This window comes from Callithrix jacchus, chromosome 7, assembly GCF_049354715.1.
Source record: "Callithrix jacchus isolate 240 chromosome 7, calJac240_pri, whole genome shotgun sequence".
Classification (NCBI taxonomy): Eukaryota; Metazoa; Chordata; class Mammalia; order Primates; family Cebidae; genus Callithrix; species Callithrix jacchus.
The window spans coordinates 147470001-147497650 of NC_133508.1; the positions used below are offsets into that span (position 1 = coordinate 147470001).

The 27650-nt window shown below is 37.7% G+C and overlaps 1 protein-coding gene across 3 annotated transcripts in view; it reads left to right on the forward strand.

Annotated features, from left to right (window-relative positions):
* Positions 1-18492, forward strand: part of GNAI3 (G protein subunit alpha i3) — a 46460-nt gene extending 27968 nt beyond the window's left edge. For all 3 annotated transcript variants that reach the window (XM_035252410.3, XM_035252408.3, XM_078332720.1), the window contains 7 exons: positions 26-167; positions 4933-5090; positions 7495-7623; positions 10981-11110; positions 11530-11683; positions 17028-17240; positions 17330-18492. In XM_035252410.3, coding sequence (XP_035108301.1) covers positions 26-167; positions 4933-5090; positions 7495-7623; positions 10981-11110; positions 11530-11683; positions 17028-17218 — 904 coding nt within the window. In that variant the 3' untranslated portion in view covers positions 17219-17240; positions 17330-18492. The remainder of the gene's footprint in view (positions 1-25; positions 168-4932; positions 5091-7494; positions 7624-10980; positions 11111-11529; positions 11684-17027; positions 17241-17329) is intronic.
* The last annotated feature ends 9158 nt before the right edge of the window (positions 18493-27650 follow it).

Genomic DNA, 27650 nt, shown 5'->3' on the forward strand with positions numbered 1-27650 from the left:
ACTTGTGGTTTTCTTTGTTTTAAAGAATCATTCATGAGGATGGCTATTCAGAGGATGAATGTAAACAATATAAAGTAGTTGTCTACAGCAATACTATACAGTCCATCATTGCAATCATCAGAGCCATGGGACGGCTAAAGATTGACTTTGGGGAAACTGCCAGGGCAGTAAGTGTTGCTCATTTCCTCTTCGCTTGCTCTTATTCAGCAGACACAGTTAAGCAAAATTTTTGCTTCATGTTTTAGGGAAATGAGTTTAAGCAACAAAATAAAATGAGCAAAGAACTTTGTGCTCACTTGAGAAATGTTAGCAATCTGCTTTAGAAGGTGTTAGCTATAACCACCCCAAGAGGAGTCTAGGAAATGGGATTCTGTGGATGTACTGTAGGTTTCTGGGATAACTGTTCTATTCAGTTGCTTTTATTATTATTATTTTTAAACAGCACTGTTGACTCATAGTCATTGGTAATAGTATATTAAAATAATCTAAGAGAAAAGTTGCCATGATCTGTAGCTGTGCTTTTTGAGGTTTATAAGATTAAAGGCCAAAATCAGTCTCCCAGAATAAATTCTGTAAGGACATGAACCCTAAGTCCACATTCTTGAATATCTAAGTCAGATACTGTACCCTTAAGTGATACCACATGGACCCTTAAGCTATAGAATTGGAGTATACCATGCCCTAGTATAATTCTCTAATGCCTTGCACATGTCAGCTGTTTAAAAGTTGTATTATTTAATTATAATAATACTTAGTGGACCCTGAAGATCTAGTTTGTAAAATTAGGGCATTTGTAATTAGGATTAGGATGTTTTGTGCCAGTGGAGAGGGGGCCAAAATGAAGGCAGGAGATCTTCGATAATCAGCTAAATTCCAGAGAAGGCTGGGAAATTACAGAATTATTTCATACATCTAAGGGACTCACCACCTATGTTCAGAGTGTCATACTTACATGTCATGGAGAAATTAAAGAAGATGACTTGGGAAGTCTACCTGGAAAGGAAAAACCTATATGTCTGTGAAGTTACTTAGGAACTCTTAAAAGCTACTCCCAACTTACCAAATGCAAATTTATATTTGATCAAAAGAGAGGAAATTGTCGAGGGGAAATACTGAAAGGTTGGTCACAGTTGGACAGTGTTAGACTAGAAAGTATCTTAGAAATGGCATAAAGGAAGAGGAGCTAGATTAAGGATTGTAAAATGGGAGAGGAGTATCAAAAAATAAGAAAATATGTGAATGTGACTTTTATATTTTTATAAAATATATCACATAGAGACTTTTTTTTTTATGCCTCTGCGCAAGGAAGTTTGGCAGTTTAAGCAAAAATAAACAAAGCCTTTATCCTTTCCTTACCTTACTCTTTTCTGTTCCTTCTTTTACCTCCTGCTTTTCTTTCCTTCTTTTCCTCTTTTTCTTCTTCATATCAGCTCTATTTGTGGTCTTATTTTCTTCCTCCCTTTTCTCATTTCTCCCTATCACCCAACTCTAGTTCTCTCTTGTATTTGTTGTATCTTATAGCTGGTTGATAGTACTGTATTTATTCTCTTCCCCCTCTCTGTTGGCTTTTTCTCCATCTCAGTCATTTATTCTTTTAGTTTGTCCCTTTTTTCTTTCCCTCTTTAATCTTATTCCCCACTGTCTATCTTCCTTTATTTCTCTCCCTACCCTTTCGTTTCTTTCCTTTATCAAATCAATTGTCATTAATCTTTGGGTCCTAACTCTCCTGTGTTACCAGATGCAGTTGACATCATTAATCCCTCTAAGGCCTCCTAAATCATCCAGCTTTCCAGTGTCCTCACAGCCTAATCTATAATCCTATATAATTTTTAAAAGTTTCTTTTTTTTTCTTCTATGTGTAAGGAATTATATTTGTAGCTCCTCTCTTATTCTCCTTTAGTTTTTTTTTTTTCCTTTTTGAGACAGTTTTACTCTTATTGCCGAGGCTAGAGTGCAATGGCATGATCTCGGCTCACTGCAACCTCCGCCTCCTGGGTTCAAGCAATTCTCCTGTCTCAGCCTCTCAAGTAGCTGGGATTACAGGTGTCTGCCACCATCCCTGGCTAATTTTTGTATTTTTAGTAGAGACAGGGTTTTACTATGTTGGCCAGGCTGGTCTCGAACTCCTGACCTCAGGTGATCCACCTGCCTTGGCCTCCCAAAGTTCTGGGATTACAGGCGTGAGCCATTGTGCCCAGCCTCTCCTCTAATTTTTTATAGTTGGCTAGAGAGTGTGAATGGAAAAAAAAATAGAACTGGATGTGGAATAGGTTCCTTTTTCACATCTGCTTAAGTGTGGAGGTGTGAAGTTTATTGTAAAGAGGGAGTTCTTTATAGACCTTTAGAGAGGGTTTATTGTGAGGAAGCAAGAGCAAGTCAGTGAAAGAAATTAAGGGATAAGATAAAAGCATTTCCTCCTGAAAGAATATAGAGTCAGGACAGCAAAAAAAGTAGTAGAAATTCTCTCTCTTTTGAAGTTTCTAAAATTAGAATCATGGTTTCTTTCTTTTTAAAGCCGTGCTTAATAAGGTTATTTGAATATGTGCATAAGTATAGGTCAAATTTCAGAAGCAAGGGATTATAAAGTGTTCAAATGTTAAAGCACCATACATATATATGTAGAAGGACATACATATATATAGGACATTCTCACTGTTGTGTATGTTTGCCAATTTGTCTAATATTTCAACTTTTCTCATTGTTTAAAATTTTATCTTTGAAAAGAAAGGGAGGGTCATATAGCTCTTAGCTAAGGTTTCATAGAGCGTTGAGCCTAGTCTACTGCCCTACCTCCCTGAATGTGCCTGATCTCAGAAGCTAAATGAGGGTTGAGCCTAAATATTACTAGAAAGAATACAGGAAAGGATCTTAAAGGAGGAAATATTACTAAGTAAAAACCATTAGAGCTGGAGACCCAGAGTTTGGCAAAAATAAATTGGGTGCACTGTGGGTGGTTTTGTTTTGCTAAGGTGGATGCACAAGTTCTGGTAATTCACAAGTCTTAGGAGTTCTTGGTTGTGAGTTCACTTGTGATCTGAAATGACTTGCTTGTTAGTTTATTTTGTCCTGATGACTACTTAAGATACAAATGATTGCTTCCCTTTCTCCTTTACTTTTTCTTTGCATATTATATGCTTTTAAAATTCTTTATTTTTATAGTTATTTGGAATCTCTCAAGGTAGACAAGTATTTGATGTGGTTGGGAAAATCATCCCATGAGACCTGTGTTTATTTTTAAACTGACAAGTAGGAATGGATAGAATAAAGCAAAACAGACTGGTCTCAAACTCCTGACCTCATGGTCTGCCCACTTCAGCCTCCCAAAGTGTTAGGATTACAGGTGTGAGCCACCACACCTAGCTAAACCTGCCTCCACTAAAAGTACAAAAATTAGCCGGATCTGCTGCTCGCCTATAATTTCAGCTACTTAGGAGGCTGAGGCAGGAGAATCCCTTAAACCTGGAAGACAGAGGTTGTAGTGAGCCAAGATCATACCACTGCACTCTAGCCTGGGAGACAGAGTGAGACTTCGTCTCAAAAAAAAGAATAAGGCAAAACAATAAAAATCTTATAGTCCTCTCTCTCTCACATATTTTACATTTAAAAACTATAATTACCTAGAAAACTATGGCTATGGCCGGGCCCGGTGGCTCACGCCTATAATCCCAGCACTTTGGGAGGCCGAGGCAGGTGGATCACTTGAGGTCAGGAATTCAAGACCAGCCTGGCCAGCATGGCGAAACTCCATCTCTACTAAAAATACAAAAATCAGCTGGGGGTGCTGGCAGATGCCTGTAATCCCAACTACTTGGGAGGCTGAGGTGGGAGAAGGAAAAAAATAGAAAACTATGGCTATGACTCAGTGAAGTTAAGTTTTGTTTTGTTTTGTTTGAGATGGAGTCTTGCTCTTTCACCCAGGCTGGAGTGCAGTGGTACTCTTTCGGCTTACTGCAACCTCCACCTCCTGGGTACAAGTGATTCTCCTGCCTCAGCCTCCTGAGTACCTGGGACTACAGGTGTGTCCCACCACACTCAACTAATTTTATATTTTTAGTAGAGACTGGTTTTCGCCATGTCGGCCAGGCTGGTCTTGAACTCCAGAACTTGTGATCCGCCTGTGTCGGCCTCCCAAAGTGCTAGGTACAGGTGTGAGCCACTGCACCCGGCTGACTCATGAAGTTTTAATCACAGCTCTCTTGGTTACTTTCTTTTCCTCCTGCTGCCTTTCTTTCCCTCTCTCAGTTACAACATTATTATTATTGCTTTAGGGAAATCTAGGGACTGTTTGAATCTTTTCCTGAGGGATTTATTCCCCCATGAGGCTTCTAGACTTTTTTCTTTTTGAGACAGAGTTTCGCTTTTGTTGCCCAGGCTGGAATGCAGTGGCGCAATCTAGACTTATTAAGTGCTTCCATCTCCTCTTCTTGTTCTGCTGTCTGGGCTGAAGGTGAAGAAGAGGATACTTTTTTCTCAAATTTGATTAATGTTTTACTCCCTTTTAGGTGTTTAGACTTTACGTCTTACGTGCTAGTCTTTTTATTTCTATTTTTATTGTAGCCTTGCTTTAATAGAACGGGAATGTTTTACATAAGCCTGTCTCGTAAACCAGTTTTTTTCTCTGAAAAATTATTAGCAATCTGGATGGAAATTTGTGGGCTTGCCAGAAGTGATCTTTTCTGGGGATGGTGGTGAGTGGAGGAGTGGTGGGGTAGTAAAACAATTCCTCACCTCAGTTCTGGACTTAAAACTATAGTGGAATGAGAATGAGGAAAGACTTAATTATATTATCTGTCGTGCTGGCCTGTCAGAAAAGGTCTCTATAATAACACCTCTTTTAAAATAACATGTAATGTGCGTATGTTTTAAAGAGACTATCATCAAGTCTTAAAGAAATGGAGAGTCATCTGTCTCTTTCTTAACTGCTTTCTTCAGGATGATGCCCGACAATTATTTGTTTTAGCTGGCAGTGCTGAAGAAGGAGTCATGACTCCAGAACTAGCAGGAGTGATTAAACGGTTGTGGCGAGATGGTGGGGTACAAGCTTGCTTCAGCAGATCCAGGGAATATCAGCTCAATGATTCTGCTTCATAGTAAGTAATTTTTCTCTGTGAAACTCTAACAGAGAATAACTTGGTGACAACAGAGAAAGTTTAGTGCCCATCCTTAAGGAAATGTTTAAGTAATAGACTCTCTTAGAAGTCTATACTGTGCTTTATAAAAATTGTCTAAATTTAGGATTATAGAGCCTTTGGTCATTTGTATGATTTGGAGAAAAAAGTTACCTCTTGGAATGTAAATGGGAGACTTGGCACCACAGAATTTGTTCCATGGCATGTTTATAATAAGCAAGTGAAGGAGGAGAGACATCATATTGTGGCTGGGTTCTGAATCTGTTCCAGCTCATAGGTTCCCTCTGTGTAAGGGCTTGGCACTGATAGCCAGCTAGAGAGGGAAATTAGAGTTGTGGTATTCCTTTTTATGCAGCCAGCTCTGTGTCTGGCTGCATTATGGATTTTTCTAGTACTAGTCACCACTAATAAATCTTTTGCCAGATCACAATAGGAGACTTTGTATAGAAAGAGGTGATTGACTCATGGAATGAAGTTGAAGTATCTTTTTGTCAGGGGCATTATCTTCAGTGTTAACATAGTTTTAGAGACTTTATAATGAATAATTATATTAAGCTGTTATATGCTATCCTATTTTACCTCTTTACGGATACTTATTTATGAAACTTAAATTCAGAATGTAGTTTTTTAAATGTACTTTTGCGGGGCCTGGTGAGCATTTATCTGTATCCTTAAAAGATTAAGGTACTTTTAAGCATTAAGGTATTTTCTCCAATATTATTATTTTTTCGTTTTCACATTCTCATTCTAGCTTAAATTGTTAGAAAAAGAAATTATATAGTCAGGTTGTACATAAGGACAGGGATACGTTCTGAAAATTGCATCATAAGGTGATTTGTCATCGTGCGAACATTGTAGAGTATACGTACACAGAATTAGATATTATAGCCTACTATCCACCTAAGCTATATGGTATAGCCTGTTGCTCCTATGCTGTGAATCTGTACAGCATGTTATTGTAGTAAGTACTGTAGCAGTTGTAACGCAATGGTATTTGTATATCTCAACATCTCTAAACGTAAAAAGGTAATGCGATGGCTGTGATGTCACTAGGGGCTAGGAATGTTTCAGCTCCATTATAATCTTACGGGATCACTGTCATACATATATGCAGTCTGCTGTTGACCATAACATTGTTATGTGGCACATGACTATATTTGAAAACTTGCTTATTCTTTCAGTGAGAACTTGGCTTTAGAAATATTTCAGGATTCTTGCCTGCCTTTTAATAACATATTTTACTTGCAGGTATTGATAGTAAATAATTCTCCCAGTGGTCATCAAAGATAGATTATAGTTGCTTTTTTTCATCATTCCTTCAGAAAGCTCTGAATCTTCTAACTACATGTGCTTACTTTGTAGTGTTTTTCATAACTGTTGATCTAAGCTTGTGTCTTTACATTAGTGATAGTATTTTGTTTATAGATAATAATGGTTCACTTATATTGGTGCCATCTCCTCATCAGTTTTCTAGCCTGGAATCCGCAAAGAATATAGTTTTGAAGCAGCCTTTAATTACTTCCCTGAACAAATTAATTTTTTTTGGAGGTATTTACAAATTGTTTTTATTTAGATTAAAAAACCCCAAAACCTCTTTAACTCTTTTGTTTACTGAAGATATTAATTCTTAATTAGTACTGAAAATATTAATTCTTACTGACTATAGTTCTCTTAATTTTAGTAAATCAAACACCATTCACTAATGTCCTGTCAAATGGTTAAACACACAGTGTGACCTGTTAAGTTTCATTGTCTGAGGACTTTTGGTATAGTTTGGTTTTGGTATTGTACAATACACAGTTAACTTAGTATTACGTTTCAGGAATTTTTCTTTAATAAGAACATTTCCTGTTCTATTTTAATTTTTTTAATTGGCCTTCACAGTTTAATTCTGTAGAATTAAACCTGCTTTTGTTAATATATATAGACTATATTTTAATTGTCCTATGGCGGATTCATGTTTTTTCTTATTATTTCTTTCTTTGTTTTTTTAATAAATGGGGATCTCTGTCATTCAGACTGGAGTGCAGTGGCACAGGATTAGCTAGGACTATAGGCATGAGCCACCATGCTTAGCTAAGTTTAAAAATATTTTGTAGAGACAGGGGTCTCTTTATGTTGCCCAGGCTGGTCTTGAACTCCTGGCCTCAAGTGATCCTCTTGACTTGGCCTCTGAAAGTGTTGGGATTACAGCCATTGAGCCACCATACCTGGCTTCTTAAAATTTCTGTGATACTGAAGATCTGATTCTGTTTTGCCACTTGAGTAACTAGTAACAGGTTTAGAATAGGAACTACTTTAGTCTACTGATTTGCTGTGCACATGGTTGGCTTCACCAAGTAAAAGTAAATGTGTCTTTATTTAGTTACCTAAATGATCTGGATAGAATATCCCAATCTAACTACATTCCAACTCAGCAAGATGTTCTTCGGACAAGAGTGAAGACCACGGGCATTGTAGAAACGCATTTCACCTTCAAAGACCTATACTTCAAGTAAGTCATTAGCCTTTTTGCTAGATGTGCCAAATGCAAATATTTTTTGTTTTAGTTTACCGTCTCTTAATCAGGGTAAAATTTCTCTGGGCAATATTCCTTGGTTTAGAAACTTTTATCAGCATTATTTGAATATTTTAACTGAATGGGGGCCCAAACATCTCTTCTTTCTCCAAGTAGCATCAAATATTTGTGTCCATTTAGAGGAATTTAAATTCAAAAATAAATTGTAACTTGCCTCCCAATAGAATTTTTCCTGTGATAACTGGTTTGTTTTATTTTTAATTCTTTTCTGCTGCTTTTCGTTAGATTCACCAAAACAGATAGTGAATGTTTGTTTAATAGGATAACAATATTAAACTTATAGAAAACCAGTTTTTTTAATAAGTTATATGGTTTTGTTATGCCATTTTGATATTTAAATAGAAATGCTTTTCTCACCAGTGTCACTTCTTTCTTACTGGTTTGAATTTCCCTTCAAGTTGATGGAATGGAGCAAGATTTTCATGGCTCTTTAAGTAATTTGTACATATTAAGTTCTTAATACAGTGCAGAATGGAAAATAGACTTAGGGATAGAGGGATTTTTGGTTGATATAATGACATATAAGCAGTAATTTTTTTGGTTTGTTTTTAAAATTGTATTTATTTTTAGAGACAGGGTCTTACTCTGTCACCCAAGCTGGAGTGCAGTGGTGTGATCACAGCTCACTGCAGACTTGACCTCCTGGGCTCATGATCCTTCTGTCTCAGCCTCCCCCAAGTAGCTGGAACTATAGGCTCATGCCACTGTGCCTGGCTGATGTTTAAACAAAATTTTATGTAGGTACAGGGTCTCTCTTTATTGCCCAGACTGGTCTCAAACTCCTGGGCCCCGGCGATTCTGCTGCCTCATCCTCTCAAAATACTGGGATTACAGGTTTGAGCCACTGTGCCCAGCCCAACTGTGATTGTTTTAGAGAGAGAAAATTCTAATATTCTAATACAAAGAATTTTCACATTAGCATTAGTAATTCTAAAACAGGCCTCAGCTTGTCTCTGTGTTAACAGTCTTTTATAAATGTTAGAATTGTTTTTTTTTTATTCTTATTTTCTTCTTTTGTGACCTTTGAGATTAGGAGTAAACTTTTCCCCTTTAATATACCATGTGTTCTTTAGTTATCTCATTATGCTTATATGTAGAATGTGAGGTTCAGCATTATTGCATACAAATATAACTACTACCTCAGATCCTCTCAGTTTTTTCTCTGAAAACAACTGTTCCACAGGATTTGTGAAGTCCATATAGGGTTTGCATATTACTAGATACCAGTCGGGGTCTTGAAATCCTGATACACCAAACTGGATTTTTTTTCTGGTGCAGGAAAATAGCATTTGAGCTATGAATGATTTTAGAATAGACTTGCTACTAATCTTTAGTACTGATGAGTTTATTTAGTGAGAGCAGCAAAGACCACATGGATTATCACTTGTGAGACCGTAAGAATGAGATTTCTTTGTATAAGGTTTGCAATCTATTTATAATTAAAAGTTGTGATCATTATTTACTGTCAGAAACTTTCTTATTGGTGTTGTTATATAGATCAGTCTTTAGTTAGGCAAATCCTAACTGTTCTGTCTTTTTATGCCAGGATCAATAGCTAGATCTAATTAAGGTGCCACGCCTACTTTATTGTTGGCATGTAGATATCTTGTTATGAAGTACTATCATTTCTTCCTTTTCCTCTTCTCTCTAGGCAAAACTACTATCCATTTATTCAAACATTTATTGAGCATCTACCATATGCAAGGCATTGTGTAATTGCTTACTTGCCTCTCAGTTAATGAGGTAATGTTTATAAAATGTTGATCTCTTAGTGAATGATATTGTAAATGTTAATATGTGCTAAAAGCCCACCCTGCAACTTCATAGTGCTGTGTAGACTTTGTAGAAGAAAATGGGGGAGTAAATTGAAGTTATTGGTGTGTCTCCCCTTGAGACTTCCATGGTGAAATATATGCTGTTAGCCTTCTGGAAACCTGTAATATGACCCTATATTAAAGCCAGCTTGTGATGATATCATTCCAGGTGTCATGAGCAAAGGTCAAAAAGAATTGTGCACAGTCAACCCAAAGGAAGAGCTGGGTCTTAAAGAGATAATTCCTTTCAAGCATGCATTTAGAAATCACCAACTGTGTCTTATTTCTTTGAATTTCTGGGGGAAAACGTCTCTGGAAATGTAGGCCTCTAGTCAGTATAGATCTTATACATTAAACCAGTTTGGCAGAGTTTAGCCTTGAAAAATTTTATCATTTTCGTCAAAGACAGATCACAAGAGTAATAATTTGTATGCATATGTCATTAGAACTAAATATCCGCTAAAACACAAAGCAGTGCCGATGTTCTTTTTACTATAGGAAGTAGTTGAGGATGCTGTTGATAAAAGTTCAGCAGTTGACCCAGAATACCAAGTAAGTCACTCAGAAGAGAGTAGTGGATTAAACTAATCTGGTGTGGAACATAACGTTTGTGAACAGTTGAGGCTTTGTTTTTATTAATTAGGTTTAAGTAAGACTTGGAGTTTCGAAATACTGGTCAAGGCTGTATTTTAGATATTGGGTTCATAGAATCGTACCATAAAATATAATTTATTATTACTTTTTTACAATATCCAGATTTTCTTTTTTTAGAGTAAGAAAAACAAACTTGAATTAGTAGGGAGAAGTTATGGAAGCAGAGTGCAAATTGGGGATTCAGAGGCAAATTATTTTGAGAGTCAGAACATGAGTGCAGGAGTTACAGTGCTTAGGTTCAGATCCCCAGTCCCTGTTGGTTAGTAATGCACCTTTGAGCAAATCATTTAACATTGAATTTGCCTCAGTTTCTTTATTTGTGTAATTGGGATAATAATACTACTATAAGAGTGTTACAAAAGCAAAATGAGTTAAGATGTTTAGTAGTAGTGTCTGGCACCATGGTAAGCACTCAATAAATATGTCATTATTTCTGTTATTATCTCAAACTGTATTATGTAGCTCTTCGCTTTTCCTGTCTTTTCCCCTCTCTGTCCTTTAATCCATTCCAGTGCTTATTCTGCTGACTTTTCACACATCTGATAGAAACTTTGATAGTGAGGAGGCTCAACTGTCTGTCTAAGATGAGAATTTAGAGTATTCACAAATTTTATTTTCTCATTTTGTTATCTTATACTTTTAGCCAGGATAATTATTTTGACTACATTTAATCTATTCCTTGTTTGTCTTCTATTATAAATGAAGTTTTGAATATGTAATCGTGGGAAGTTTACTGATCATTTCAGTTTAGCTCCAGGTGTATGTGTGAACTTGCTGAATTTGTGCTTTCTTTCCCTTTGTGCAGGATGTTTGATGTAGGTGGCCAAAGATCAGAACGAAAAAAGTGGATTCACTGTTTTGAGGGAGTGACAGCAATTATCTTCTGTGTGGCCCTCAGTGATTATGACCTTGTTCTGGCTGAGGATGAGGAGATGGTATGTTGGAGCTTCTGGTAAACCTGTCTAATGTAGCCAGGAAATGGAAAATAACTATTAGGAAGATTGTGTGTGTTTATTTGCTCATTCAACCAAATCTTAGTATCTTTAATTTTTCTCCTGGTGAGATTAGACTTTCAATATATTGATCTGTGCCCTATTACTCTAAAAGAGATGTGATAGCCACATGGAGTATGTGGAAAGGATTAAGTGCTATTGTTAACCAGCCTTTCCTCTCACCTCCTCATCCCCAAAAATTACAAAAATGAGGACTAACACTCAACTTTATCTTACTGGTATCTGACTTATTTCCATGAATGACATTCAGTGCTGTAAAAGTTGTTGATTTGTCTTTTTCATTAAGTTAATCCACTTTTACTATTTGCTACTGACCTTATCATTCTTTATTTCTTTTTCAGAACCGAATGCATGAAAGCATGAAACTGTTTGACAGCATTTGTAATAACAAATGGTTTACAGACACTTCGATCATTCTCTTCCTTAACAAGAAAGACCTTTTTGAGGAAAAAATAAAGAGGAGTCCATTAACTATCTGTTACCCGGAATACACAGGTAAAGGGTTATGAAAGATTTTATTGGAAATACGTATCTTACTTAGATCAACACTTTGGTGACATTCATGAAACTGCCTTTTGTTTCGAGTGATTGATGGAGAATATTCAGTGGTAGTGGCATTGGCATTGAGCCTGTGATTAAAGCCCCTAAGTCAAGAGTACTGTATCAGCCATAATTGAGTTTTCTGTGTTTATTTTAAATTTCTATCTTCATTTCTTGAGAAAAATAAAAAAGAAAAAGTAACTTTGGGAGCTGGGCATGGTGGCTATAATTCTAGCTACTTGGAAGGTTGAGGCAGGAGGATCATTTGAGCCCAAGAGTTTAAGATCAGCCTAGGCAAGATAGCAAGACCCTGTCTCACAAAAAATAAAGCAAAATTTGGTATATGTTGAAGAAAATACAAGGGTAAGTTGCAATCATTGTGCCCAAGAAACTGACATGTAGTTGCAGAGGGACATAAATAATTTTATTATAGTGTATACTTGCACATAAATAATTTTATTATAGTGTAAAATTTACATAAATAATTTTATGTACAGTTGCACATAAATAATTTTATAGTGTAAAATACATTAATAGAAGTGGAATAGAAGTGGTTACTTCTGATGAGGTCAGTGTAGTCTTTTTCTACAGCTACTAAGAGGATGAATTAGAAATCATCAGGCAGGCAGGAATAAAAGCACTTTAGAAAAGAGGAATTGCATATATGAAAATATGAAGGTAGAAAGATGGCACAGCTAGTAGTGAAACCAAGAAGGAATTTGGTATTAGAGTTTACACTGGTTGGGAAAAGCGGTTGGAAGAGGTGGTCAGAGGTCAACTCATGGAGGGCCTTATGTCTCATGCTGAGACAGTGACATCAGTTGAAGGATTTAATATCCTACCATGATCCATATCATGGGGTACATGATATAGTAGAAACTGTGCTTTAGAGAGATTATGCAATAAATGATAATAAAGATAGTAAGGGATTTGAATAACTAAGGACTCAGGATGGAAGTAAAAACTTTGGGTGGGAATTAAGGGATATATCACAGAACCCAAGGGCAAGAATGGATAGGGCTTAGAATGGAATTAGAACTAGGAAATAATTGTCAAGAACCCTGGAAGCACTCTTTATCCCCATCTTTTTTCCTCTCTTCTCTGTGTATCTTTTTTGTTTTTCTTTCTCTCCTTTCCAACTTTCTCTGCTATTCAGTTTATGTGATAACAGCCTAGTCACAGTTTCTGTATCTGTGTTAAAAAAGATCAGGCTACACTGGGATTGCTTGGCCCTGGCTTCAGATTCCAAGGAGAGAATCTGGCCATGAAGTCAGGCAGAAATCTGTAGGCCAGTCAGTTGAGGGTAGGGACACAAATGTAACTGCCGGGGCTGGATCACTATGAAACTTATAGATGAGAGTCAGGTATTTCCAGGGAAGAGGAATTCTTGTTAGTGGAGACACTGTAAATTCTTTCTATAATAAAGTTAAAGGGTAACGCAGGGGTAAGGAATGGAAAGAGTCAGAGGTACTCTCAGGTTTCTGTCTTGGATGCTGGTGCTGTAACCTGAATTCATATTTGGGAATGTTGATTTTTTTTTTTTTTTGAGATGGAGTCTTGCTTTGTCGCTTAGGCTGGAGTGCAATGGCTGCCATCTTGGCTCACTGCAACCTCTGATTCCCAGGCTCAAGTGATTCTCCTGCCTCAGCCTCTTGAGTGGCTGGGATTACAGGCATGTGCCACCATGCCCAGTTAGTTGTTGTATTTTTAGTAGAGACAGGGTTTTACTGTGTTAGCCAGGATGGTCTTGAACTCCTGACCTAGGTGGTCTACCTGCCTCAGCCTCCCAAAGTGCTGGGATTACAGGCATGAGCCACTGTGCCTGGCCGGAATGTTGATTTTTTTTGTTATTTATGGAACATCAAAATAATATTTCATGGGCAGTTATATTTGAGGTTGAGGAGAGGTTGGGGTTTGAGTTAATCAGTAATGAAAACATGGAAATGGGTGAAATGATCTAAGGAGATAGTGTTATAGAATGAGGAGAGAAAAGGACCACAGAATGAGAGAGAAGAGCAGCTTCTATTGGCAGGAGGAAAAGAAAGATATCATAAAAACCAAAAGAAGAGGTTAAAAAGTGAGTTGATTAAATATTTCAGTCAACAGTGTTATCTGCAGATAAGCAAGATACATACTGAAAAAAGACCTTTGGAGTTAACAGTTACAAAGTTGTTGACCTGCTATTGAGAGCAGTGGCAGTGAATGAGTACAGTGAATCACAGAGTAGAAAGTGAAGAAGGAAGACAAGTGTAGACTACTCTTGAGCAATATGGGTTTAAAGGGAAATGAGAGATTTTTTTTTTTTTGAGACAGAGTTTTGCTCTTGTTACCCAGGCTGGAGTGCAATGGCGCGATCTCGGCTCACCGCAACCTCTGCCTCCTGGGTTCAGGCAGTTCTCCTGCCTCAGTCTCCTGAGTAGCTGGGATTATAGGCATGCGCCACCATGCCCAGCTAATTTTTTTTGTATTTTTGTAGAGACAGGATTTTCACCATGTTGACCAGGATGGTCTCGATCTCGACCTCGTGATCCACCCACCTTGGCCTCCCAAAGTGCTGGGATTACAGGCGTGAGCCACCACGCCCGGCCAAGGAGATTTAAGAATGTTTATAGGCTGAGGGCTAAGATCCTATGAGCAAAAGAGGTATTAAAAAAACCAGATGTCATTGAAGGAGCAAGATATGTAAGCAGGTGGGAAAAAAGGAATTAAGAGTCTAGGTAGGACAGGACAGGCTTGATGGGTCATGCCTGTAATTCCAGCACTTTGGGAGGCTGAGGCGGGTGGATCATGAGGTCAGGAGATTGAGACCATCCTGGCCAACATGGTGAAACCCTGTCTCTACTAAAAATACAAAAATTAGCTGGACGTGGTAGCACATGCCTGTAATCTCAGCTACTCGGGAGGCTGAGGCAGTAGAATCACTTGAACCTGGGAGGCGGAGGTTCCAGTGAGCCGAGTTCGTGCCACTGCACTCCATCCTGGCGACAGAATGAGACTGTCTCAAAAAAAAAGAGTCAAGGTAGGACAAATGGATAAACAAATTGTGTTATATACATACAATGAATATTATTTACCCACAAAAAGAAATAATAATAGATGCTGCAACTTGGATGAAACTCAAAACACTGTGCTAAGTAAAAGAGGCCAATACTTCTTTTATATGATATATCCAAAATAGGCAAATCCATAGACAGAAAGCATATTAGTGGTTACCAGAATGGGGAGAATAGGGAGTGATTACTTAATGGAAATAGGGTGGCGAAAAAGTTTTGATGCTAGAGAGAGGTGGTGATTGCATAACATCGTAAATACACTAAGTGCCACTGAATTGTACACTTTAAAATGGTTAAATATCTGTTAATTTTCCTTGATAATTTTTTAAAAAGAGTATAGATAGAGCAATTGATTTTTGAGCAAGAAGTAAGACACCTTTAAGACCAGAATTACAAATAAGTGCAGATAGGTAACATTTTGAGCGAGGTGGTAGACCAAAAAGTTGAGATGTAGTTGAATCCTTATGGCCTCTGTCTTCTCAGGGAAGTTGGAAATGTGGTTACCTGTTCAGAGTAAAGAACAGAGGGAGGTGAGAATTAGGTTAGTTTATAGAAAGCAGCCAAGTTTTAAGACTGGGGGAGAGATATGTAAGGTAAGTAAAAGAATCGACATTAATTTTGAAGGCTCAGCTTGGAGTCTTAACACCAAGCAAAGAGCCTTTAATATCATATCCATTTCTTTTGTGGTTGTGAACTTCCAAGCCTATCCTCCATTGTCTTCATTCTTTGTAGATTCTTACAGTCCTTATTTGCCAGGTATTAGTATCTGTTCCTAGCAGACAAAATTCACTTTTCACTCCTCTGCCTCCTTTAATTTATGGAGGTCATTCTCTAGATTTTAAGAACCTGCCGCAAGCACCTACAAAGTTGTTTTGCTTCAGTTCCTTGTATATTTTAATGAATATTCCTTTCTTCCTCCTCCACCACTCCCGCCTCAGCTTTTTTTGAGACACGATCTTGCTCTGCCTCTCAGACAGAAGTGCAGTGGCACAATCTTGGCTCACTGCAACCTCCGCCTCCCAGATTCAAGCGATTCTTGTACCTCAGCTTTCCGAGTAGCGGCTACTACAGGCACCCACCACCATGCCTGGCTAATTATTTTTTGTATTTTTAGTAGAGATGGGGTTTCACTATGTTGGCCAGGCTGGTCTTGGACTCCTGACCTCAAGTGATCCACCTGCTGTGGCCCCCAAAGTACAGGGATTACAGGTGTGAGCCATCATACCTGGCTCCTTTTTTTTCCCTTAAGTTCTGTTTTGTTACCTGGTCTTTGTATCTTTGTTATTGATAATTTTTTGTTAGGTATAATGTTACCAAAAATAGCCTCTAGTTTATTGGAATAATGGATTGTCTTTGTTGTGTTTCCCTGGCATTACAGCCAGTTTCTAAGGCTACTCTAAAGGCTCTGTAAGTAGACAAGATGGTGTAAAAAGCAGGTGATTTAAAGGTATTAATTATAAATATTGTTGAGACAGGCTTTACTTTTGGTTCCTGCCACTTCCTTTCTTTTTTTAAAAAAAATAAGAGCTTTTGACCGGGTGTAGTGGCGCATGCCTGTAATCGCACCTACTCAGGAGGCTGAGGCAGCAGAATCGCTTGAATGCGGGAAGCAGAGGTTGCCATGAGCCTAGATCATGTCATTGTATTCCAGCCTGAGCAACAAGAGCGAAACTCTGTCTCAAGAGACAGAAAGACAGACAGACAGATAGATGGAGCTTTATTGACATATAATTCAGAAACCCTAAAATTCACCCTTTTAAAGTGTATTACTTTTTCTTATTTAAATTACTACCTTAAGGCTTTGAAGCTAAACCTCCTAAAAACTGTGGAATGATTCTGAAAAGAACAATTTACCCTATTGAATTCTTTATTCCAAGATCACTCCAAGGAACACAGCCTCTCTCAGACCTTTTAAGCAATTGTGTTCCCTAAAAATGCACCTTCCTACTTTCCTTTTATACTTTCTAGATTTTTTTTAGTTGAGAAGTCTAAATGAAAGGGTGAAGACAAATTTAATGTTTTGTTTTCCTCAATTTTTGTGTGTGATGGTTTTATTTTGGTTACCATGAGAGTCTACTCTCACAAATAACCTAATTATAGAAACACCTTGGTAACAGAAATAGAGAATTCTATTCATATTTAATTGGGTTATGTTTCTTCTCCATAAGTATATCATAGTGGTCTGATTTATTTGAGTTCAGGCAGCTGTTATGGTTTGAACTGAGAATATTGGGTGTCTGTTTTAGGTTCCAATACATATGAAGAGGCAGCTGCCTATATTCAATGCCAGTTTGAAGATCTGAACAGAAGAAAAGATACCAAGGAGATCTATACTCACTTCACCTGTGCCACAGACACGAAGAATGTGCAGTTTGTTTTTGATGCTGTTACAGATGTCATCATTAAAAACAACTTAAAGGAATGTGGCCTTTATTGAAAAGCATGGATGTTAGTGAAAGGTAAAGATACCTACAATGTAGTTAAGTGCTACAGTGATGCGCCTTAGCTTTGTAAACTTTTTCTAATTAAGAATATTCTTCTCTTCTAGTTATTGCAGTGTGGAGTGTTGAGACCAGACACCTTTTGCTGTCTCGTGAGGCAGCTACAAGCATGAACGGGACCAGGGAATGGCAGCAGCATGCAGAATCTTAGCACTCTTTAGCACAATCTTCTGTATTAGGGAACTTTTAATTGACATGAGATGCTAAAGTCAGACATTGGAATTGGAAGAACAAAAAGTGTGATTCGATCATCAAGACATCACTTGGATTTCTTAATCTCAAATGCTTATGGCAGATGTGAAGTTGAGGTGCTGCATTCTGGAACTTAAATATGTAGCTTACTCTTTTTTTCCCCTTCTTAACAAACCACCAGTGGTTCATTTTTAAGGTTTTTTTCATCAAGAGAAGAATAACTTTACTAAATTTTATTTCTTTATTTGCAAAAGAATCTTTATTAAAACACAATCTTAACTATGCACATGATGTGACCAGATCATCTTGAAAATATTCCTCTTTAGTAGGAACTGTTGGTTTTTAACTCTTGCTATGGTCAGAATATAATACTTCCATAATTACTTATAATTCTTTCCAGTTACTGGGGATATAAATACAACTTTTTTGATGAAGTTTATGTTATTATCCTGCTCAGAGTACCATTATGGTTTCCAAATGGTAATTACATTGGAAAGTTCTGCAATAAGATTCTCGTTCTCTCTTTTCTTTAAGCTTATGGTTGAAGGTTAACCTTGTTTATGCAGATTACCAAATTACTGCTGATGTGGTATGATAAAGTCACCTTCTTGGATACAGACATACCCAGGGCAGCTGCCAATCAGAAATGCAAATTGCTAAATTTCAGACAGAACCAGTGACTTTGCTGCTGGATATTTACGAAATTGACCACTTTGATTCTTGCTTGTTTGTCTCAGTAATAGGGAGTTTTGTACAAGGTGCCTCTTGTTTTCCATCTTCATGGCCTTTTCTGTTGAGAGACATCTAAAGTGTATTAACAGTGCATGCTTTTACTTTGTAAATGTGGTGCCAAATCCCTGTTTGCCATCATTTTTACTGTAGCAATGTTAACTGTAGTATTCCTTAGTCAGTATGTTCTTTTGCTGAAACTGTTGCATTTTGGGACTTTTTTCCACTTTGTCATGTGTACATTTTTAATCTGTTATAGTGGCGGCAATATTAAAATGGTGAGTAAAGAGTTCAGGTTTGCTCCTGTCTGTAACTAGTCTTTTCTGGAAATACTGTCTTCTGTTTTCTTTTGCCTCTGCAGAATGTGCTTTAGCCTTTGTCTGAGAATGGGTTTAGGTAGTAGGGTTTCCTGAAGGTCTAGCTAGACCTTTGGTGTAATAGTATTGTTGAACCTTAGGTTTTATGTTACATCTGCATACGAGTGATACACGATCATCATTCATTTTGCAGGTATACATTTTGTTTGCGTGGAGAGTTATATTCACTTCAACCTCCAGACCCTTTTGTATAATGTACAGTAAATGTCATTAAGTATCAAAGGTCATTAAATATTGAATGCTCTATTAGGAGAAGACAAATGAAGAGATTGCATTTTGAGCATTTCAAATCAGTAGCTTGAGCAGTGCCTTTTGGGGTCCAATCTTTTTGGGTTGGATTCTGTGTCATGTTTTGATGTAACCTTTCACTAGTTTACGAAAAAAGGTTGGTGGTCGACAAAAAAGCAAGCCACAGCAGTTCATTGCCTTTGTTGGTGGTAGTTTTCTTTTTTTCTTATTCTTTTTGGAAAATCATAGCTTACAGTTGGTATAACTATGCTATACAATGGAATTTTCTTTAGGTGTGGGAAAACTTGATCTGAAAGAAAATTATCAGCTTCAATTGGCGATTGACTCAATGCCCACAATGTAAAGAGGGTTGATAGTTCTTATTCATTTTGAATATATCTTTTCCTTATTGTATTCTGTATTACGGGATCATCTGGAAATGAGAACTGGTAGAATATTATTTTCAACTGTAGTCTTTCTTTACTGTGGTCTAATGGAATGGTGGTGTTGATCATCAAAAATAACCAATAATCCAAAAAAGTTTATTTTACTTTGAATTTCTATTTTCATTTGAATATCTATCTGTTAATTTTTTAGTGCTTCTGTTAAAGAAAAATAGCAGGTCCTCATTTTTCTGCCTCTGTACCATTTACATTTGTTCTCTGTTTACATGAAGATCGCTCTTACTTTACCATCCCAAATAACTTATCTAAGTGCACATTCAATGAGGACACAGGGAGATAATTTAACTCAGTGGTCTTCAATATGACTTGAGTAAAAAACACTTGGCCCATCTAAGAGATTGGCTTTTGGCTGGTGGGCTGGAAATCTATAATTTTTAAAAGGTGATTCTGACTACCAGCCAGGCTTGCAAATCACTGGTTTGTATTGAAGCAAAAGATATTTTCTTGTAGCAGGGCTAAAATGTAGGAAGAAACATCAAATCTACTAGCCTGAAAAAAAGATTGGGCATTTGTAATCAAAGAAGCTAAAAGTTGCCTTGTGTTCTTTCTCTGGAGAATGCTGGAGGTTTGTGATAGATAATGTTTCAGAATTCAGGTGCCTATGCTTTGGACCATCTAAGAAGCCATTAGTTTCTATGTAAAGATGAAATATTCTTAATGGAAAGTCCCCCCTTAAAATTTTAGCTTTGCAATAGATTTCACCTCCTAGCATGAAAATTCCAAAGACTTTAATAATTATTCATAAGTGGATTTTGAGATGACATTTTCCTCTTGGACAGTTTGAATTCTAAATCTCTAGTTCACAGTAAATCATTTAAAACATTTTTACTGATGGATTGTTATTTTTCACAAAGTACATTCTTACAATGTAAGACTAGATGGACCAATTTTTTTTTTTTAAGTTTCTTGCCTTTTTATTTTTTTGGTTTTCATATGTATTCTATTTGTTGTATATACACATTAGACTATTTAAAAATAACAGCTGGTTTTTCTAATTCAGTCACCCTATATTCTTATATTCTGGTCATTCTATGATTTATAGCTGTGACATTCTTTGGCATTACGTGCCTGGCCTGATGAGTTACTTAATATATTTATTCATTTGCTCACCATGTGTGACATAGTTCTGGAGTTTCCTGTTGCAGAGCTCCTTGCTGCATTGCAGTCATATATAAAAGATAAAGTTAGCCTCTCATTCCTATTAAAAACCTACCATTGATTTTTTTCCCTTTTTACATGCTCAAAAAAAAAAAAAAATCAGTAGCCCTCTACTCATTTATATACGTAAAATGTCACTGTTTTCCTTCAGCATTATTACTTGTGGGATCTTTCTATGTGTAATACTGATTTTAAGAATAATGGTCTTAGTTTGCCAATGCCAGGTAATGACTGTGCTCTACTTCAGCCTTCGTAGTACAAATTGCGATCTGACCTGGATGAGCTGCAGCTCTTTACATAGCTTTATGACCATCATATTTTGTTACATTGCTCCCAAAAAGCACAAGAGAAAAAGGCTGGCTGCCTAGAGACCTCAAGTTGAAAGTTGATTTTGCTGACAACTAACAGGGAGTAAAAGAAAGGCTTTTTCAGGCACTGGAAACTAATGATGATCAAGGTCTTTATTACTTTATCTTTTAGTTTTTAAGATCCCCTCTCTCCCTCCTTCCCCCTTCATTTTCTCAACAGTTATGAGTTCTGCTGAGAACAACATACTTCAGAACGTGTCAGGGCAGGGCAGTTTTTTCTTTTGTGTTCCTTTTGTTTTTTGAGACAGTCTTGCTCTGTTGCCCAGACTGGAGTGCAGTGGCGCCATCTCTGCTTACTGCAACCTTGCCTCATGGGTTCAAGAGTTCTTGTGCCTCAGTCTCCCAAGTAGCTGTGATTACAGGTGTGTGCCACCACACCTGGATAACTGTTGTAGTTTTAGTAGAGACGCGTTTCACCATGTTGGCCAGGCTGGTCTTGAACTCCTGAGCTCAAGTGATTTACCTGCCTCAGCCTCCCAAAGTGCTGGGATTGCAGGTGTGAACCACTGCACCCAACCAGGGCAGTTTTTTTCTGATACCAAATCAGGCCTAGGCCTGGCCTGAGTCAAATCTTTTTAGGAATAAGAAGTAAAAAGGAATGTTAAACAGCAGTAGTTACCTGGGGTGCATGATTAGTTTGATTTAGCAGATTCTTTGGCTAATCCCTAGTAAATTAAATGTCTCAGACAGGTCATAGGAATATACATATTTTTAATACATTCCTCAGTGATTTTGATCTAGCCAATCTGGGCCAATATTTGGGGACAACTGAGTAGGACCTAATGCAGGTTGAGTAGCCTTATTCAAATCTTTTAAGATCAGAAGTGTTTGAGAGTTCAGGTTTTAAAATATTTGCATTATGTACTTACTGGCTCAGCTTTCCAAATCCAAAAATCTGAAATCCAAAATGCTGCCGCGCATGCTTCCTTTTAGCGATTATGTTGTCACTCAAAAAGCTTACGATTTTGGAGCATTTTAGATTCTGGTTTTTTAGATTTGAGATATTCAATCTATATTAAAGATCAACACAGCTGGGCACAGTAGCTCACGTCTGTAATCCCAGCACTTTGGGAGGCCAAGGCAGGCAGATCATTTGAGGTCAGGAGTTTTGTTTTGTTTTTTGTTTTTGAGACGGAGTTTAACTCTTGTTACCCAAGCTGGAGTGCAATGGCGCTATCTCGACTCACCGCAACCTCTGCCCCCTGGGTTCAGGCAATTCTCCTGCCTCAGCCTCCTGAGTAGCTGGGATTACAGGCACGCGCCACCACACCCAGCTAATTTTTTGTATTTTTAGTAGAGACAGGGTTTCACCATGTTGACCAGGATGGTCTCGATCTCTTGACCTCGTGATCCACCCGCCTCAGCCTCCCAAAGTGCTGGGATTACAGGCTTGAGCCACCACGCCCGGCCAAGGTCAGGAGTTTGAGACCAGCCTGGCCAACATGATAAAACCCTGTCTCTACTAAAAATACAAAAATTAACCAGGCATGGTGGTGGGCGCCTGGAATCCCAGCTACTTGGGAGGCTGAGGCAGGAGAATCTCTTGAAACTGGGAGGCGGAGGTTACAGTGAGCATTTATTGCATTTATTTATGCAGTGAAAATTGAAAGATACATCAAATTAAAGATAAAAGAAAACTGTGACAGGTAACAGTGTATGTAATAACAAGAATATTTATTTACTGGGTAAAGAAGGCAAAGCTAGCTAGCTCTAGACTAGAATGAAAGTTGTTTTGAAATGGCTTAGTAGGGGGTACATAAGAGAAATTATTGAGGCACATGTAAAATGCCTGTGTATGCCCAGTGCTAGTGTTTTCCTTAAATCTAATAGGACTCACAAGGTACCAGAAATAATCAAATACTAATAAATATTAATACACTGCTGGGATAGACTATCACAATGTACTAGTATTCATTCACTAAGCTATAAAATCTTTGACAGCAGAAATACTAAATTATGAGCAACCTGGTTTATCCTCTATAATCTTTTACCTCTCCCTGCACATAAAATTCTCCTTGGGTTATCCAGACATTTTTACTAAGAGGCTTATTTATATGTAAGAGAGATTTCCAGTAGACATAACACAAGAAAACAACTCGTTCTATTTATTCTTCCTCATATAGGATAAAGGTCCTGAGACCTCTCAGAATCTTACGAGGTTGGAGAGTTGTTTGGAATGCTGGGTTCTGGTCTTTTCTCTGCTTCCAACTAGCTATGGAATCTTGTGTATTCTTTCAGTCTTATATCACTCATCTGGCATCTAAAGATGGACTAAATTTTTCCTTCCTGCCATGATATTCTATGGTTCTCATCAAACAGAAATAACATATTTGAAAGTGCTTTGTAAATGTTACGATACTCAGGATTATATTGCACAGAAAAAAAAAATCCTAAGGCAGCACCGACAGAGGTATTCATTGTACCTGATGGTCTTTTACAGCATTTCTTTGCCCGTATTCATTTTGAAGACCTGAAATGAAGTTGAACTGTAAATTGCTCTAAAATGCATGAAGCAGTGTGAAAAGGTCTTTGCTTTGTTTTACATTTAAATCCAGTTGTCTGTTTTCTGCTCATACTAGTGCTTTTTCATGGCAAAAATGCAGAAAAGTTCCCTTCTGCGATCTCCAGTGTCTTCTGACCTCACAGAAATGTCTTCATGCTTTTACCTAGCAGGACCACCAGAGGCTCTGTCACTCTTGCAGTCCCTGGCCCAACACCGAAGTCCTCCTGCTGGAATCTGTGCTCCGGGGGCTGTGCCGGGTAGAGAGGGCAGTGGGAGGTAAGAGCTCTTCACCCTTCACCACCTTCTCCACCCAGCATGGCCGGCACACTTTGGTCTACAGCACATCTCCAAGTATAGAAGTGGGTTTTGAATGCTGTTATGTATCACTGTGGGGATGGGAAGGAATACTCTGATTTGGACTATTTGGGGTACATGTGAGTGGATTTTATTATCAGTATAGGAACTGTTTCAAGTTAATGTGTCTTTTTAGACAACTTTTTTGCCGCATTTATCTATTCTTTACAGAAATACAAATTTCTAATTATAGTGTATTCTTCTATTTTTAAAATTGTGGTAAAGCATATATAACATGAAATTTGCCATCTTAAGTACACAGTTCAGTGGTATTCAGCACATTCACAGTGTTGCACAGCAATTACCACCATGCATTTCCAGAACCTTTTTCATCTTCCTGAACCGAAACTGTTCCTGTTAATAACTTCCCATGCCCCACCCTCTTTCAGCCCCTGGTAACCAGCATTCTCCTTTGTCTCTATGAATTTGACTATTTTAGATACCTCATATTAGTGGAATCATAGTATTTATCCTTTTGTGTCAATCATATTGTGTTTTTGTCTAAAAAAACCTATCAGATGTATGTGAAATGTAACCTAATTTATTTGATTATTTGATTGATTGTTAGTAGTGTCTCTAATTTTGCTATGCTAGGGAAGTACATTATGGTCTCCCTCTAAGAATATGAAGAGGAAATTATACCTTCAACAAACAAGCAAACTTAGTTATGTTTTGTGATTTTAATGGTATTTTCATATTCCATTTTGAGATCTCTTTGTCTTAGTTTGGAGATGGTTTTGTTAAATGTCCATGATTTAGAGATGGTATAATGAAAAAATAAAGAATTTGGTTGGGAATGGGAGGAGCTTAGAAGAACAAGAAATTGGCTTTGACTTTATAGTGTATGGTGTGTTGGTAGCTGGATGTCACCACAGGCTTTGGATTCAGAAGACCTGTTTGGGAGTTCCAGTTCTGCCTCTACCTAGCACTGTGATCTTGATGAAGATACTTCCCCTCTGTGGGCTTCAGTTTCCTAACTATAAATTGCTAGTGATAGGGCTGGAATATTTTTAAGTTTCTTCTAACTTTAGTAGTCTAAGAATTAAGTGCCAGAAAATAGGGTTAAATATTTGTTTCTGACCTTGTTACAAAAAAGAACTTGATGGCTTAAACTTAATAAAAATTCAACAGTACAATGCAAATTTAAAATGAGGCAAAAGAAGAAAGATAAAGACAGCAGAGTATATTACTTAATTTTGGTTTTAATCTTTCTTACAGCTGTTTTACATAAGAAGTTTTCATGAATACAATCAAAATGTCCATGCGATAAAAAATAAGCTAATTGTGCCGGAGAAGTACAAATGCACTTTTTCTCTAACTCTGACAATGTAAGATTTGGGAACAGTCGTTGGGCCTGACAAACAGTTAAACTAGGGTAAGGGTGAATGCCTTTTCTGGAAGCCTATCAAGAGCATTGAGGTGAAGTCCTCTTACCTTTACTCACGGGAGAGCCCAGTCTGGACCAAGAGTTTGAGAAAATTATTTTGACTTTGTTCTAAGGTAATAGGCAATGAGTGCTCAAGGGCTCCTGTTGCATTTCATGTAAACTTGCCAGAAGAGTTTTAGCTTGAAAATATAAGATGAATATAGGCAGATCCTAACCTCAGTAAAAAAACAGCGATAGCATGTTGCTTTAAGTGCTACTATTTTGTCCTCTATTCTCCAAGATGCACTCTTTACAAAGTGTTTGTACAAGGTGGCTTGTGTAAGTTTGTTTATAAACCAGTTAAAAGTTGGGATATCTACCAGCCATCCCCAAAGAGGACTAAATACAACCCTGTTTTAGTCTGCTAGAAACTTTTGTTCTGACAGAAGACCTCTCCCACTGGCTCTACTTCTGTACTAATACTAGGAGGCAGGTTCTATGTGAACATTAACAAGCAAAGATCCTGTGTTAGACTAATAGTTTGGCTGATAGCCAATTTGTACCTAGATTGAAAGACCAAGGAAAAGTTAATAAAATAAGCAACAATTTGGTACTATTTGAAGGGAAGTAGGACTGTCCTATATGGAGATGGAATAAATGGTATAAATTATGTTTGGGTCCTGAATAGATAAGATCATAGCTGTATAGTAAGGGTTTTTCACCTGGGGCTTCAGAGCTCCAGAGCATTTACAGAGAGACTGTATTTCATATGCTAGTTTTTTTTTTAATTCTCTTACTTTTATATGTTTAAAAATATGATGAAAAGGGGTACATGGTTGGATCCATGATAAAAAAGATTCAGAATTCCTTTATGTTGAGTTAAAGTGAACAGGTTAGTAATGGCTGGAGCATGATATTTAGAGTAGTTCCTAAACAGCTCTTGAATACGAGAAGTCTTTCTTGGGTTTTTATGTTTGTTTGTTTGTTTGTTTTTGAGATAGAATCTCACTCTGTCGCCCAGGCTGAAAGTGCAGTGGTGCGATATCAGCTCACTGCAACCTTCGCCTTCTGGGTTCAAGTAATTTTCCTGCCTCAGCCTCCCAAATAGCTGAGATTACATGCATGTACCACCACACCTGGCTAATTTTTGTATTTTTAGTAGAGATGAGGTTTCGCCATATTGGTCAGGCTGGTCTTGAACCCCTGACCTCAGGTGATCCACTGGCCTTGGCCTCCCAAGCTAGGATTACAGGTGTGAGCCACCGTGCCCCGTCAGGTTTGTTCTTTGGCTTACGTTTTTTCATCAGCAGTAGCCAGAGTAGTTTCTCTGATAGTTCTCCTCCCAAGTTGCTTACTTTTTAGGGAATCAGAAAGACTATTAAATGAATTTAACTTTTATAGTTACAAATTTATTCAGTATATTTCAAGCTCATATGGCTCACTAGTATTAATATTGCTAGTAGCAGCCTAAGTGTGACTGGGTGTTTCTGGCAAGGAGCAATTTCCAATTGACATTTTCTGGTTGCCAAGAACTTATGCTCAGTGGTAGTTGTAAATGCTAAATCTATACATGACTTCATCACCTCCTGTCAAGATAAATGCAAACTTCATTTCCCCTTAAAGGAGTTCAAAGGAATAACTTGTTGGCCTGTTTGGGGAGATGTTGTTTTCATCCGCCATCACATGGACCCAGCTGCAAAGATTTTCAGTGCCTAAAACAAGCTCACCTGTCTTGGTTCTTCTGAAACATGCAGTTGAAATGAAAAGTTTAGCATTGTTCACTTGTTCCAAATTCTATGATAAAGAAGCGGCGGCAATACAATCATTAATACTCTGAGAGTATGTGATGTCCTCTAAGTTTATTCAGGAAGTTTTTTATATACCTAAGAAACATTTGTAGAGATAAAGTTCTGTTTGACAGCCTGAGGGCAGAGGGATAATCTGTGCTTAATAAAGAAGATAGTTTTGGGATGTGTGCCTTAGAAACTATCAAACTTGCATCTTCTCTCCAGTGATCCAGATCTCTGCGCTAAGGCACATAGAGGTCTTTTAGTAAAAGGGGAATTTCAGGTTTATTGAGGTTTGGTTGATACTAGTTTTTTGCAGACTTAGGGAAGCCTTGCTATTTTGCTTGGAACAGTTTGTTGCAATAGTATGTTCTAAAAGCCAGGTGTTGAATTAATACATGGCGGCTCTTATATAGGATTTATTTCTGTGACCCTGAGCACAATACATGGTTTGTTTTTGTTTTTGTTTTTGAGACAGAGTCTAGTTTTGCCACCCAGGTTGGAGTACAGTGGCACAATCTCGGCTCACTGCAACCTCCACCTCCCAGGTTCAGGTGATTCTCCTACAGTCATCTACCATGCCCAGCTAATTTTTGTATTTTTAGTAGAGACGGAGTTTCACTGTGTTGGCCAGGCTGGTCTTGAACTCCTGACCCCGGGTGATCCGCCCACCTCAGCCTCCCAAGGTGCCAGGATTACAAGCATGAGCCACCGTGCCCAGCCTGCACAAGCAGTTTTTATGTGCCTTCCCTTTGGTTATGTTCGTGCTCCTTAGAATAACCCTGTGAGGTAAGTAGGGAAGTCATCTTCATTTTATAGTTGAAAGACTCAAGACTCAGAAA